This window comes from Lissotriton vulgaris, chromosome 6, assembly GCF_964263255.1.
Source record: "Lissotriton vulgaris chromosome 6, aLisVul1.2, whole genome shotgun sequence".
In the NCBI taxonomy this organism is placed as follows: Eukaryota; Metazoa; Chordata; class Amphibia; order Caudata; family Salamandridae; genus Lissotriton; species Lissotriton vulgaris.
This window is the reverse complement of record NC_141694.1, coordinates 1,469,455,786-1,469,470,847: the sequence shown is the minus strand read 5'-3', so window position 1 is coordinate 1,469,470,847 and position 15,062 is coordinate 1,469,455,786. Positions and strand designations below refer to the sequence as shown.

Sequence of the window (15,062 nt, the reverse complement as noted above, 5' to 3'; positions counted from 1 at the left end):
TCTATCGCAGACAGTCTTGTTGTTTCATGGGCCTGTGTATTAAATGCAACTCTTTTTCACCTAGGTGAAGTTTTAAGGGTTTCTTTTTTTTTTGCATTTTCCACCATTTACTCTTCATATCAAAAATAGGTGATTCTTCTTGCAAAAACGGAAAGAGGGTGTGGGTAAAGTACAGACTCAACATATACATCACGTTGTTATTCTTCCTATGGCTTTCACCCTCCCTCCCACCAGAAACAAAATAAAACTACCGGACCACATTCACAGAAATGACACCAGGGTATACTACAAAACAGAAAGTGGTGCCATCCCATCTGTATTCTAATATTCCACCTGCAGTTCATAGAGGACACTAGTAACCATCCATGTACATGCTGTGTGCTAAATCAAAACACTTAAGTTTTCAGTGTTCCTGGGCACAGGGAAACAAGTCATTTTCAAAGAGAAATGGTGGTGGTGCACAGAGTCACACATTTTGGGTTCTTATGTCAGGCGCACTTGAGATCCCAAAAAGACTGTCAACTGCACTTCGAATGATTGAGGCATAGGAACTTATCTTTGGGCATTTGACAAACTGACCGCTTCCAAATCCATGCATTAAGCATGGAGACTACCGCTGCATGGGGCGCCTCTGCCCTGGCTGCCCTCAGGGCCCGGTGCTCTGCCTGACTGCATTTCTTCTTCCGCTGGATCCCCTCGGTGCCGCAGCGTCTGCAATGAACCCGGTGAATGCCACTGCTCTCTACATTTCTGCGAGCCGCCTGGTGCTCCATTATCAGCCCGGGTACCCGCATCACTTTTCTGACATCAATAAACTACTGCCCTTCTTCCGCCAGTCTCTAGCCTGCTGTTTGTAGTAGTGCTGGAGATGATATCAAAACCGAAGAGCTTTCTGGCATGCAAAGTGTCTGTGATGCAGTCTCAGCCAGTGACCTTTGCACAGAGGATATGGACATTTGTGCTTTTGATGATGATATAAAATCTGGTGACTCTTTGTTGCTTAGTGTGGAGGAAGTGCTCCGTAGTTTGGAAAACGTTTTAAAGGTTTCTTTTAGCTTTCTAAAGAAACAAAGTTTGCTTCTCTTTGGGGGTTTACCGGCAGCCAGGTCACGGGGTTTCTGTTGCCCTGCCACTTATTTTGGCACACACACACACACACACACACACACACACCCACCCACCCACCCACCCACCCACACACACACAGTTTTCTGCTTCGCATATCATATACAATCCCACTCAAGAGTGTGTAGGAGACCTGCCAGGGACTTGTAAAAGAATGTTAGGGGGCCGTAAAGACAACCGTGTGGACAGCGCATTGCCACTCATGTAGGGAGGAGTCAAATGGGAATAACACCACCACTTGGAGACTGTGTGGGTAAAAAAAGGGATTGCAGCCAGATTAGTATTCGATCACGAGGGCCAATGGCGTGAAGCCCTTGCTATGGACACTGACACATCCTTACGAATTAGGGCTTTGGCACACCTCCAGCCACCTCTTGTGGAAAGTCACTGGAGGCTGCAGACAAAGACTCATTAACAAGTCAATGGTCTTTTAAAGACCTGTGAAGTACTCGGGTGCGGCTGGCAGATCAAAAACTTGTCTTTGTGTGTGCGCTGGAGGCTGCTCAGCCTGGGCTGACACACACAACGGGGGAGGAGGTGGGAGGGGGGACGGGACTAAAGCCCCCTGAGCCCAATAGGTGTTTGCTTCCAAGCTCCCTGTTGGAGGGCCGGCGACATGTTACAAAACCGCAAGCAATTAAGACTGTTTCTGCGTTCAGCCCCGCCCCCAGGGAAGTCAGACGAGGCACTATTGGCACACCTGAGCATGGGACACAATAGTGGATAGCTTTACCAGTCCCGACTCGGACACTCCCACATCACCAACGGGGTAAGTAACAAACCCCCAGAGAGACCCTCGGATAACTAAGGCTGCTCCAAGACGCTGCCGTAACCTATAGGGACTCAGTCCCTGTAAGGAAACTACACGACCCGTCTCGTCTCACCCGACAGTAGCACACCCAAACAGGGTGCGAGAGGCATCACACACAAGGCAAAGAAGGGGCTCAGGAAGGGAGGGGGCTGGGATTGTTTTGTTAGCAGGGGGCGACTGCAAATGACTAACTAAATGTTGAACCTTAAAGCTTGCTAAAGCAGTAGAGCGCTAGTATCTCACACATCTGTAGTTTGTAAAATCCCTATAAAGTTTTTTTTTTATTGTATTTTATAGGGAATATGATGTGGCTATTTGATATTCGGTATACCATGTGTACTCGGGTGCAGCTGGCAGATCAAAAACTTGTCTTTGTGTGTGCCCTGGAGGCTGCTCAGCCCGGGCTGACACACACAACGGGGGAAGGAGGTGGGAGGGGTGGGACTGAAGCCCTCTGAGCCCAATAGGTGTCCGCTTCCAAGCTCCCTGGTGGAGGGCTGGCTGCCAGACATGTCACAAAACCGCAAGCAATGAAGACTGTTTCTGCGCTCAACCCCGCCCCCAGGGACTCCGGGAAGGGGCGAAAGAACAACAAAGCCTCATTAAGTGAATGGTCTTTTTAAAGACCTGTGAAGTACTCGGGTGCGGCCGCAGTAAAAAAGACGGAAGACCACAACAGCTCCTCTCCCTCCACGTCGGCTTTGAAAATCAGTGACACTCAATTTAAACCGGGTCACCTGATTTTCATCCGGAGGGGTACTGTCGGGGAGAGTCGGTTTTAACCGAATCCCGGAAAGCCTATCTATAATCCAATAAGGTGATAAGGCAAGCAATAATGGAGATTCTTCCCCGTGATGCGTTCAAATTAGTCCTTTGTCCAATGTCCTTTCAATAAGATTTCAACCACACTCCTGAACCAGGTCACTTGACTTTTATTTCCAATATTCTCAATAAACGAAGAACAGCAGCAGCTGACGCGAGTTTTGCCCGCAGGGCTTTTTCAAGGCTCAAAAATCAGATTATGTCGTTGTGATGAAGTTGCTGCTCAATATTGGCCCAGCTTATTAGAAGGAAATTTTCCGTGTAGAATGGATGCGAATAAAGTGGCCGTCAATATTAAGCCCGGGCTGTAATGTGAAATGGATGGTTAAGTGAAATTTGACTGTCTGAGAGGTTGGATATTGCATTGGGATACACATAGTTTGGTGGTCAATCTGCATTTTAATTTGCATAAAATCTTACCATTTCGAGTGGTAAAGACATCATAGAAACTGTGTTTCAACCGTCTCTTAAGATTTCCTAAGAGTCTACTTGCTTTTCACCGATATTTCAAGGATGACACACAACTCTGAAAAGTTGTACATGGTAAGATTACATACTTTAGAGCCACAAAAGGAGAACTGCATTGGACCTAATCCTCATTTCTAGGATGATCCAGGTCAGTGTCTAGACTATTTGAGGCTGATCGTCACTAGTAAGTCAGCCCACAGGTCTAGTTTTAGGAACCAAGGGGTCAGGTGTCAGTATGTGATGAAAGTTTAAAGTTTGCTGTTGTCTTCCATATGTTGAAGGTGCATTGCCATCCTAAAAAGTGAGAGTTTCCAAGGAGTTATAGAAGTAACATTCTCCAGGATCAGATGCCTTTGCTTCTAAAAATAATTCCCTCTGCACCCCACTGTCCAAATCAATTACTAGAGAATTCACTAACCTGCACCGCTTAACCCAATTTGGTGCCTTAATCATGCTCCTCCTCATGAGTCCTTCCATTCACGGTTTTTAATGATTTACATGTAAAGTGTTTACAGCAATTGAAGCAAAATGAAAATACACACTTTAAAAATTCTGTGATTTTCCATAATATATTTTGGACGTTCAGCAAGTTCTAACAGTAGCCAAGTCTCACCTTACATGAAAAATAACACTAAGTTCACTTTATGACAACTAATCTTTCAAAGACCATGGTGGTCAATGCCAATGTTATATTTAGGCAAACAAACACTGCCTCATATCAAACTATTGATTTTTGACTGATGCTGTAGGTAGTGCTAGCCCCTGAGGCAGGTAAATATAAGGGCATGTTAAACACATGGTCATTGCTTTGGCTGCATCCAGTACAGTTCTAGAACAGTTTGTGTATGTTGCAGGTATTACTCCCAAGATTTGAGGATAAAATACATTATGCCTGGGCCACAAATCATGTCCAACATCAAGCATCATTTTAGAGGGAAGATCGAATATTTTAAGGATGGAAGATAAGTATTTGGCACATATCCTCTTTTTCTCGACCCTCTTAGTTAGGCCATTCAGTACAAGGTTATTACCTTTTATGTCTGCTACACCGGTGTTAGCCCTAGGTAGCTGCCTAAATTAGAATTTGATTTTTAGTATACTAGAGAGTACCTATATCAAAGCGTGCCATTCTTCCAAAATCTCACTAACCTTTTTATTACAACTAGCTTTTCTTCTATTGTTTGTATACTAGAACAAATGCAGAGCTAGAACATATTTAAGACTAAATTCTGCAAGAATGACTTAGTGAGGCCATTTCAAAGTACAAATGGTTATTAGTTCAGCCTTGAGGTTTGCATTCATTCACGGTATGTGCAGGATCTTTCTGCAAACGTAACAGTCAACGTCCTGATTTCATCCATTTTTTATTTTACTGAACTTTTGTTCTGGATTAATAGGGTAGTACTTACTAAAGCACTTAGCAGTTGAGTTACTGGGAAAACAAAAATGGCCGAGTACTTCATATTAGAGAGATTAAAGGAAAGTTCTTTAACTTGAAAAAATGGGAAATATGTTCCATATCATACAGTTCACATTAGGGAATAGTGGCGGGGGTGAACCAGAGCAGGGGTGAGACGGGGGGTGAGCTTTGAAATGACTGTGGCTTAAATATTTGGGAATACTGTGCATAGAGTACTGCATATTATTCCGAAAAAGGATTGTGTACCTTAAAAAAGTAGCTTAATGGAAAATATTCTGATTTTTTTTTTCACTTTCATAAAAAATGTTCCTTGATAGAAGCATGTTGATATCTGGCTTGCAAATATATACATTTCATCTTACAGAGCACTTTTTGGATACTTGCAACTTCGAACAGTGCAAAACACTACAATTGCGATGGGCATCATTGCTAAAAATACTTTAATTCTAGAGTAGCACATTAATACATCTCACGTGCAAAATCTGTTTGGGGAAAATGTTTAATTCTTCCTTTCTACCTACACAAACATTTCACAACATAAGTGACCAGCCTTAAAAAAGTACAAATAAGACAATGTGAGATTGAAAGGTCTTTATGCGTACGACCACTGCTATGGCATTTATGGAAGAAAATGAAATGTGGGTGTACACAATTAGCAAGGAACTTACTGCAAACCTAAGCAGAAGGCACGACTTTCCAACGCCAGAGTCTCCAATGAGCAGCAATTTGAATAAATAATCACTGGGGGGAAAAAAAAAATTAATTAAAAGAACATTCAACACTAATCAAAGTTAACAGACTATGTACAAAAGACTGCTCTGACAATTATATTCCCCTAAACTCTTCCCTCAAATGCAACATTCAATTCCTTCCTCAAAACTGAACGCCCTGTAATGGTATACTATCCAGATCACTTCTATAATCCAATCACTCTACATCCGGATGCACTTCTGATCTTGAAATCAGACTAGAACTAGCCTATTTTTATTCTGAATTTAAAAATGTTGACACATAAAAGGTTAGTTTGTCATTGTCCTGGCAAATGACTAACACTGTAATTGATGCAGGCTCCTCCTCACTCCTATAAAAAAACGTTGTAAATATCAATAACCTGGACCATATCAAGCTGAAAAATGTCTCCAAAAATGGGTTCAGTGGAACTCAAGGAAGATAAACAAAATAAGGACTATTGAACATAGGTTTCACCAGTATAATTTTATAATTCTGCTACCGTTTTAGTCATCTGATGAGCAAATGGGCGGCTCATCAGTTGACTAAAACAGATTTTATCAAGCTAAACAAGCCTTCGTAAAATCAAATTTGGCTGATAACCACCCCAAAAATGATGGGTTTTCATAAAACAGTCTACAACTCCAATAGTTTCGCACAAATGCTCGTCCATTAAGTGAACGCTATTCTGAATTCTTCACTGATGAGAAATACCTATTTATGTACCTACTCCAGGCCGAATATATGATTTTTCCACGAAGACAAGTTCCACGCATGGCATTACCACGCGAACTTTAGTTCGCATGTGTCTTCACCACGCAGCATTTGACAACGCATGTTTTTACTCCGCAAAATTAACGTTACGAAACATCTCACGTCTCATTTAAAATTTACATAACGATGCTGATAGGCTACATGCAGTACGAAGGAAAAGATCGATGTTTTAAACAATTAAAAACAGATTCCCTTACATTTTATTTTTATTTTTTTCATAATACGCTTAAATAATACCTTAATTAATAAAGTTTAGATTCTTATCTGACCCCTGTACGTCTTTCCCCATCAGCCCTTTCTTCCACCGACCACGGAAACAAGTGTCAAAACACGTCTATCAAAACTGTGAAAGGACTTCAATTATGACGTACACGTCTCCTTGTTGGTGAGGCTATTTCCTTGTTCGTTTTTTAAGTTTTCTTATTTATTTATTGTTATCCGCTTGTTTTTTTTGGGGGGGGGGGGAGACCCCCCCAACCCCCCCTAGCCCCCCCCAACTCCCCCCTAGCCCCCCCCAGCCCCTAAACCCCCCCAAGCCCACGCAGATCGTACAGGCAGAACGACACAAAGGAATACCACTCGTGTGGTAAAGACGGACGTTGAAGGCATACGCGTGGAAAAGACCTTTTCGTGGTGAGTGACGCGTGGTAAACGTTATGCGGGGTAATTCCTTCGTAGTAAATGATGTTTCCCCTCCAGGCCATGCCCCCAAAGCTCACTGAGTCTGGAGAAAATCATCAACTGGCTTGAAAGCCTCCTACCTAGCAACTACACAACAAACCCATCCAGTTTTCTCTTGCTGAATTGCTCGGCCATCATAATGCCCCACATTTGGTCATACATTTGGAATCTCATTCCCACAGAAAATGTCTGTCTGCCTAAAAAGCACATGCAGATCCAGATTACCTCAACAACTACCGGACAATTACTGATCACCTGTTCCAGACTCAAATTATTAAATGTATCTTTATTGCATTCCACCTTAACTGTATCATCAGGGTACTTGCCACTCATCCATCCATCCATCTAGCGAGCTTAGAGGAAATAAAGTAATGATACTTCTATGCAACAAACTGTTGAGGATGGTCTACATTCTTGACAAAAGGGAACCTGGTCTCCTGATTCTCCCCAATTGGTCCTCTGCTTTTCATATAGTGGACCATACAGACCTCTTTGATGCCCATAAAACGAAAATGGTCATATGCTAAATAGGTTTTCATCTGGCTCAACTACTACTGACGACATGTAAAGTGTGATAACTCAGGCTCCACCCACATCGGACTCCTTTGTATGAAACCAAAGGTTCTATTTTAGCTACTATATTTCTCAACATATATGTGGACCCTCTCAGTGGACACCTACAAACCAACGTGATTATGATGAATTCGTGGGGCTGTATCCAAAACAAACAAAAAAGCCTTCTGACATCAATCGGCTTTCTCAAACACACAAGCCGACTCAACTGCTATTCATCTACTTAAATCCCTCTAACTCATTAGTACATGTCTGGTTCAAGTCCAAATTGTTCATTATCACTAATAATATCAAATGCTTGGTGTTTTTTTTGCATGGTGGACTAGATTTGCAAGGCATTGTGAACACTATGACAACATTCAACTTATAATGATATAGTAAATAGATACCAAAAACCTCCTGCTGGTAGATAATTACATTTGATTAAAGTCTTAAGTTCTTTACAGATTAATCATGGTGCTCTTGCATTTAGCCAAGACTGAATTAGCTCCCATTAAACTTCCCTCATAATAGAGCAAAATGCTTGTATCATGTTGTAGAACCCTATTTAAGTCACATATATTTATAAATTGACATGCCTCATACACAGGATCCTTTAACTCAATCACTCCAACTGCGGAGAAACTGAACATCGTTTGGATGTTAAGTAAGCTCTGCAGTGCTGACCTACAATAGACTCCTGCTCAATAGGTAATACACCCTCTTGCCATCGAGCTTAGGTTCTGCCCCAGAATCTAAACTGTATTCCTTTACCTTTGCTAGTAACCTCGTCACACCTGCTACCTCTACACAAAGGTGATCGGTCTTTAATATAGTGCTGAAGTGCTGGACATTACTTTAAACTGTCCTTATCTTTTTAGGTCGAGTCTGGGCGATGAGCTGCTCTGCGCGGCATGCTGCATTAGAGTATGGACTTGAAGCTCCGCCAATATTTTTTATTGGCTGGTGTCATGGTCCTTTACAAATGCTGGCTTCTTAGAACTGCCTGGTCTTCATTTGTAACCTCTCATGAGGACTGCCCTTTTACTTCTGTTACACGGTATGCCTTATTTAGTGTGTAAGCACTATTTTCTTTAGAGAGTTTGCTTTCCTGCAACATTCAGCGGGCTACGCGCGCTTTTACTTTCCAAGCAGCCCAGGACAATGACGATCGCTTTTTGGAAGATAATTAGGTCTGGCATTTACAAGAGTTTGAGCTATTGGCATTGTAAAAGACACTGCCTTTTATTTGTTAATTATCAAGACAGAAATAAAAGCAGGCATTGTCATTTACAATGCTCATAGCTTAAACTCTCGCAAATGTGAGACCTATTGCATTGCAAATGCTTAAGTATTCTTCTAAAATCATGTCCTAGGTTACGGTTAGATTTGGGGGTCTCTGGTTGGCACAGGTAGGTACTTGTCACAAAGAGGGGCCCTTGCCTCTAGTCAGGACAAGGGGATTACACTCCTAAAATAACCCCTGCTCACCCCCTTGGTAGCTTGGCATGAGCAGACAGGCTTATCTCAGAGGAAGTGTGTAAAACATTTGACCTCATACAGTAACACAGTGACAACACTACAGATGGACACCACACAAGGTTTTATATAAAAAATAAGTATACTTTATATAGAGTTACCACAAGACCATAAATGACAAAAATACACAATACTGGTACTTTAAGATGGTAGATTTAGCTTAGTTAAGTTCAGTTCTAAAGATGCAACACTTTGTGTCAATGTACCTTACGATGTGTTGCGCTTCCATGACAAGCAATGTCGCAGCGAGGGAAATGCGGCAAAGTTCAGGTGCAAAGAAATAAAGACGTGAAGATCTTCCAGATGTGGCACGCTTCTCCGGGGATGCGAGAAGTTCTCGGTTCGATGCGTGGACTGCAGCCGCGACACCCTTGTTCCGAAGTGCGACAGCAACAGCTCCAACTACTACACTCTTCTTCCACGATGTGTAAAGCTTCCGCGCAAAGCGACAACTACAGAGGCGACATCCTTGTTAAAAAATGCGACGGCAGCAGCTCAGACGGTGGCGCGCTTTCCTCGATGCGGTGCAATGCGACAGTTCCAGCGGCGACACCCTTGCTCAGAAGTGCGATGGCAGGCCCAGCGACGGCGACACGCTTCTACCTCGTTGCGAGACTCTTCTCTCGATGCGGTGCAGTGCGACAACTCCAGCGGAGACACCCTTGCTCAAAAGTGCGATAGCAGGCAATAGCGACGCAGACACGTTTACTCTTCGTTGCGGCACGCTTCTCTCGATGTGGTGCAGTACGACAACTCCAGGAGGCGACACCCTTGTTCAGAGGTGTGACGGCAGCAGCAGCGACACGCTTCGATGCTGTTGCGTCGCGCTTCTAGCTCCTTGCGACACGCAGTTCCTCAGAAGGCCCAAAACAGCAGCAGGCACTTCCAAAAGATCGCTGGGGGGTATGGGGGTTGAAGTTTGTTGTCCCTGAGACTTCAGCAGGAGGTAAGCTCTTTTCCAAGCCCTTGGAGATCCTTCACAAATTGAAAGCAAAGTACACAAAGTTCCTTTCTCCTTCCTTTTGCAGTAAGGCAACCACTGCAGGCCGTTCCCCCCCAAGCAGCACTTCAGATTGGGATTAGTCTCTTCTCAGTTTCTTCAGGTTCCTCTCCTCAGTAAAGGTTTCTTCTTGTAGTCCAAAGTGATCTACTTTCATGGTATCAGGGTCCCAATATTTATACCCCAAAATCCTTTGTTCTCTGAGGGGAGAGGGCCTTTGCCCAGTCCAAACCAGTTCTAAAGCACTCTGTTTAACAGACTTCTCCTTTCCTTTCACAGTGCAGGTCAGAAACATCAGACGCCCCACAGGAGGTGGAGCCAGCATTGTGGAAGGCAAGTACAGTCCTGGAGTACTTTGTTGACTTGACTCCTCTTCTTTTAGTGTGCAGGGCAGAGACAACAGCCGCTCCCAAGGAGGTGGAGCCAGCATTGAGGAAGGCAGGCACAGTCCTATTCATTGTTCAGGTGCAACTCCTCCCTCCCATCTAGATGCAGATCTCTCTATTCACCACTAGGCTGACTTATCCTGTCTCTTGGAATCCCCCAGCTCTCTCACTCACAAAACCAGACAAAGGAATACACAACCAAGCAGAGGCAGGCTTGAAAGGTTAGGCAAGCAAATACCTACTTTCTAAAAGTGGTATTTGCAAACACAGAATGTTAAAACCAACTTCATTTTATCATTCCAGGCATTCTAAACTCCAATTTCTACCATGTTCTCTGAGTCAGTTAGAATTATAAAATGTAATAATTCTAACAGCACATTCTGGCCTACGGAGAACAGGTAGCCTTGCAATAGTGAAAAAAGAAAATGGCTGTAATTCACTATTAGGACATGCCACACACACCAGGGCATGTCCTACCTCATACTTATAATGCACCCTGCCCATGGGCCTACTAAAGGGGTGACTGATATGAAGAAAAGAGAAGGTGTAGGGACTGGCAAGTGGGTGCACTTGCACAGTCAGCATGACCGTACCAGACTGCACACAGGCTCTGCAATGGCAGACCTTAAACACATTTTACACGGCTCCTTCTATGGGTGGCACAACCAGTGCTGCAAGCCCACCAGCAGCATTTGGAATTACACGACCTGGGCACACCCAGTGCACTGTTCTAGGGTCTGACAAGTAAACCAAATAGTCAAACATGGAACCACTGATTAATACCTCAATTTACAATAGGGAGCACTTGCACTGTGGTACTGGACAGTAGTGGCACAGTGCCCAAAGCATCTAACACCAGCAAAAATACATAAGGCAACAGCAAAAATGGAAGGGAGACCACGCCAATGGTGCCAGGTTTAACAGTTACTATGTTCCTCCTCCTCGGAACAAGGTTTGCATTCCCTGCCCGTGGGCATGTTTACTACATTTGCAGTCTGCATCTTTTGATCTCCGTGCATGTGTATATTTACTGTCATAATTGTCTGAATACTTTCAAAAAGTGCCTTGTGTTTCAAGTCTCATCTCCCTTTGCACACCAATTTTATCAAACTACCATGTGACTTTGCTATTTGCAAATATCAAAATTTTCTATTCACTTTATGCTAGGATGCTATTTGAGCCTGGTAAGCACCAACAGAGGAATAAATGCTAAAATAGATTAAAATAAGTTTAGTACTTGCATTTGCTAACCGGGCTATTTGGTGGGGAAAATCAGAGAAAAAAATTGATTCCCAAGCAGTTTCTGAATTGATGTTCACTTTCCTTGTACAGCCCTACAAGATTAAGCCTACATGATACCCTTCATCCTGTCATCGATGCCCTTTAGTTAGACAGCTTTTTTCATCATTACGAGTTTCAGGTTTTACTGAAGCTTGTAATTTGGCAACTCCTCAAGGCTGTTCGAAGCTTATCTTACATGTATTTGTACCCCACTAATGTACTACATTAAGCGTCTGGCTAGACAAGGTCCCAAACGCAAAATTATTACCAAACACTTCTGAATCGATATACCATGGCAGCATCATATACATAAACTGCACAAAAGTCACACTCCTGACACAATTCTGATAAACTTTCTTTATAAAACACATTTTATGCTGCATTTACTGTTAAAGTACTATGCAGATATATATTTTTTTCCTTTTAAACACACCTGGTGGTTATTTAAAAAAAAATACATAAACGAAATAAGGTAGGGAGGAGGAAAATAAACCACCATATTCTGGCAGAAGCATTTTTTCCTGCCTGCAAATGAAATAAAGCATTCAGACGATTAATACTCTAATCCTGGGGATAGTCAGAACCCACACACAGCAAACGACCGCTCTACCCCAAAAACCAGTCAATCTAGGGGAAAAAAACGAATAAAGATGGACACATTACCCACTATATTTTTTAAATGGAGAACCAAACGTTTTAGAGGCTATCCGAAGCCAAACGAGTTCACAAAACGTGCATGTAAAGAGTGAATTTATTCAGCTGGTGTAAAAGTTCCAAATGTGTGCGAATTATTACTCTGCCAGAAATTAAAGCCTCAGGTAAGTAGCTTTCCTATTCTAGCAGGATGTTTTCTACATGCAGTATAGAATGTCGTGTTCCACAAAAGACAGATCTGGGGGTCAGAGGACAAGTAACCAGAACCGCATACTGAACAAACTTATCATAGCGGAAGTCTTACAATATTATTCAAGACTGAGCACCTGATTTAAACCTTTCTGATACAACATCACTCAGTGAGTCAAAACTCTTGGGCATACTGTGGTTCAGAGGAAAACACGTGTCTGCTAGTTCCTACTTTCCAATAAATGAACAGAATAACTGACTTTATTCTCGGTCATCATTAATTGAAAGTCAACATGCCAAAATCAAGGCAAGTGGTATGCTAGGTTACAAAAACAAGCATTTGCAATGCAATAGGTCTCGCAGTAGTTAAAGTTTGAGCTACTGGCATTGCAAATAATGATGCAACGCCAATAGCTCAAACTTTCAGTAATGCGAGACCTATTGGATTACAAATGCTTATTAGTCTTGCTACGTGGACGCATGAGCAGTGACGGAGCCCACAGTCATGTTGTAATTACCCAAAACAAGACAAAACACATGACTGTGATGCTGCAGCCTATTGTGAAACTCCCCTTTTTGTCAGCATCCATATGTACAAAGCACAGATTCAAAACAAAGGGATGACCGACCGGCTGAGACCCACGGGAAACAAGATTCAGGCACCAATGACAACGTGTGAGCAGGACTCCAGCAGTGTTGTTCACTTTGATCAGTCCAAATCAATAACAATAAAGGAGAGAGAGAGAGAGATATATAAAGAATAAAGGAGAGAGATAAATAACAAACGAGAGGGAGGGAGAGATAAATAACAATAAAGGAGAGGGAGCGATAAATAATAAAGGCACGTGGGTTTTAGGTTTCGGCATGCAGAACAGTCACTTCATGCAGCAAAGCCGGTTTACAAAGATATGGGACGGTGGCAAAGAGCTTTATGAACAAGTCCGGTGCATTGCTGTCCCATGCGCACATGTTCTGGTCTGACAGACAGTAGCATTGAGGAACTGCAGCACCCCGTCTCGAGTCAGTCACACTGTCCGTGCTGTTTAGGACTCTAACTCCTACTTGTATTTATTTACTCCGAGCACGCTCTGGGCTAGTTGCGGGACTGTCATTCTCAGAAATGCATATTGCCCAAGCGCAGCACGGCAGAATTCTAAGTAAAGAAGCATTGTCAAAGGCAATCTGGTGGGATGGCTAGCGGGTGATGTTTTTTCTGGCGAGGTAGGAGGGGAAGGTCTGACAGAAACAACTGGAGGGTTTTGGGGATTTAAAAGCAACAGCAGGAGGGGTGGGGGTGAATTGAGAAAGCCACAGAGGGATAGTGGGGGAGAACTGGAAATAGTGGCGGGGTGAGGGGTTTAAAACAATAATGGGAAGGTGGATGATGGCATTGAAAACAGCAATGGGACGGGGGAAGGTTTGAAAGTAATCACACCAAAATAAAATTCGAGTATGCATTAACCTCGCCACAAGAAGTGGGTGAGAGGGACCAGTGTACATTACCTTTGGATCTATTTGGTGCTATATAAAGCTGCAACAAATGGGCTATCCCTCAGATTGCTGCCCCTCGGGGGGAGGGGGTTTGCTGGGGAAAAAGGACGGTGAGCACTTGAAAGCTTTCCCAGTAACTTTATCACAAGTGGGAGAGGGGGTATTTAATGTAAGCACTGGTCTATTTTCATTTAAATTGTGAAAAGTCAGCACATCTTTAATGCTAAGTCACATTTCAAAAAAAGGCCCGGTGCGTTTTATTTTCCGGCCCATATTGTAACAAAGCAAAGGCAAATACATTTGTATGGCGCCTCCTTGTGCATCTCTCCACCTTCTGCCTCCTAGGCAGTGCACCAGGCGCTGACCACAGGGGGCGCTGTGTTTGGAAATAATAGCAGTAACTTATGGTTTAAAAGCACCTGCTGGAGAGTTGCTTGTGTGTTCAGTAGTTTTTAGGCTACAATAAAAAGTAAAGATAAGTCTGGTGATTAATGTTTCTGCTGAGAGAGATCAGGGTTGTGTCTAGAGGCAGTTTTTGAGTCATCATAAAGTAACTCAGAGGGTTAGCGTCCGTGCTGCAGAGAACATGTATCATACAGATCACAGAACTGTATTTTATGTGCATAGATCAATGGGCTACTGCTTTGGTCACAGAAATCCTTTTGTCATTTGCAGTTCATAAGTTACAATCCTAATATAGCAGTCTCCTTTGGACTGTTATCAAAAAGCTGCATGCAAAATGCATGGTATAGGTAAGATTATTATTTTTTGGCCCAGTCTTTCATTATCCTAATGTTGCTACAAAGTTATTTTGGGTATAAATTAACTTTTTAATAGGATGTTTAATATTACGCATGGCTTTTTCAAATGTCAGCTGGGAATCCCCGCTCTAAACATGCCATTGGTTTCACTTTTCGGACAAACTACTGGGGTTTAAACCATTGGTGAGATGCTGTAACTGATGACCGGTTCCTCACCACCCTGCACATCTCCCACTGAGGAGCCTGCAAAAAAGTGGCAGACAGTTCCCCAAGATCCTATGGTGTGGTGAAAACTGGCGATATTGTGCAGTGACATTAAACTGGCGCTCACGCCTCACGGCTTCCACCCAAAGCATAGCTGCCAAGGTTTCAGATTGCT

The 15,062-nt window shown here is 43.0% G+C and overlaps 1 protein-coding gene across 1 annotated transcript in view; it reads right to left on the bottom strand.

Annotated features, from left to right (window-relative positions):
* The window catches only part of RAB1A (RAB1A, member RAS oncogene family), a 153,658-nt gene that overhangs the window by 69,913 nt on the left and 68,683 nt on the right, over positions 1-15,062 (bottom strand). The window contains exon 2 of the mRNA XM_086927595.1: positions 5,315-5,387. Within this exon, the coding sequence (XP_086783721.1) occupies positions 5,315-5,387 (73 nt within the window). The remainder of the gene's footprint in view (positions 1-5,314; positions 5,388-15,062) is intronic.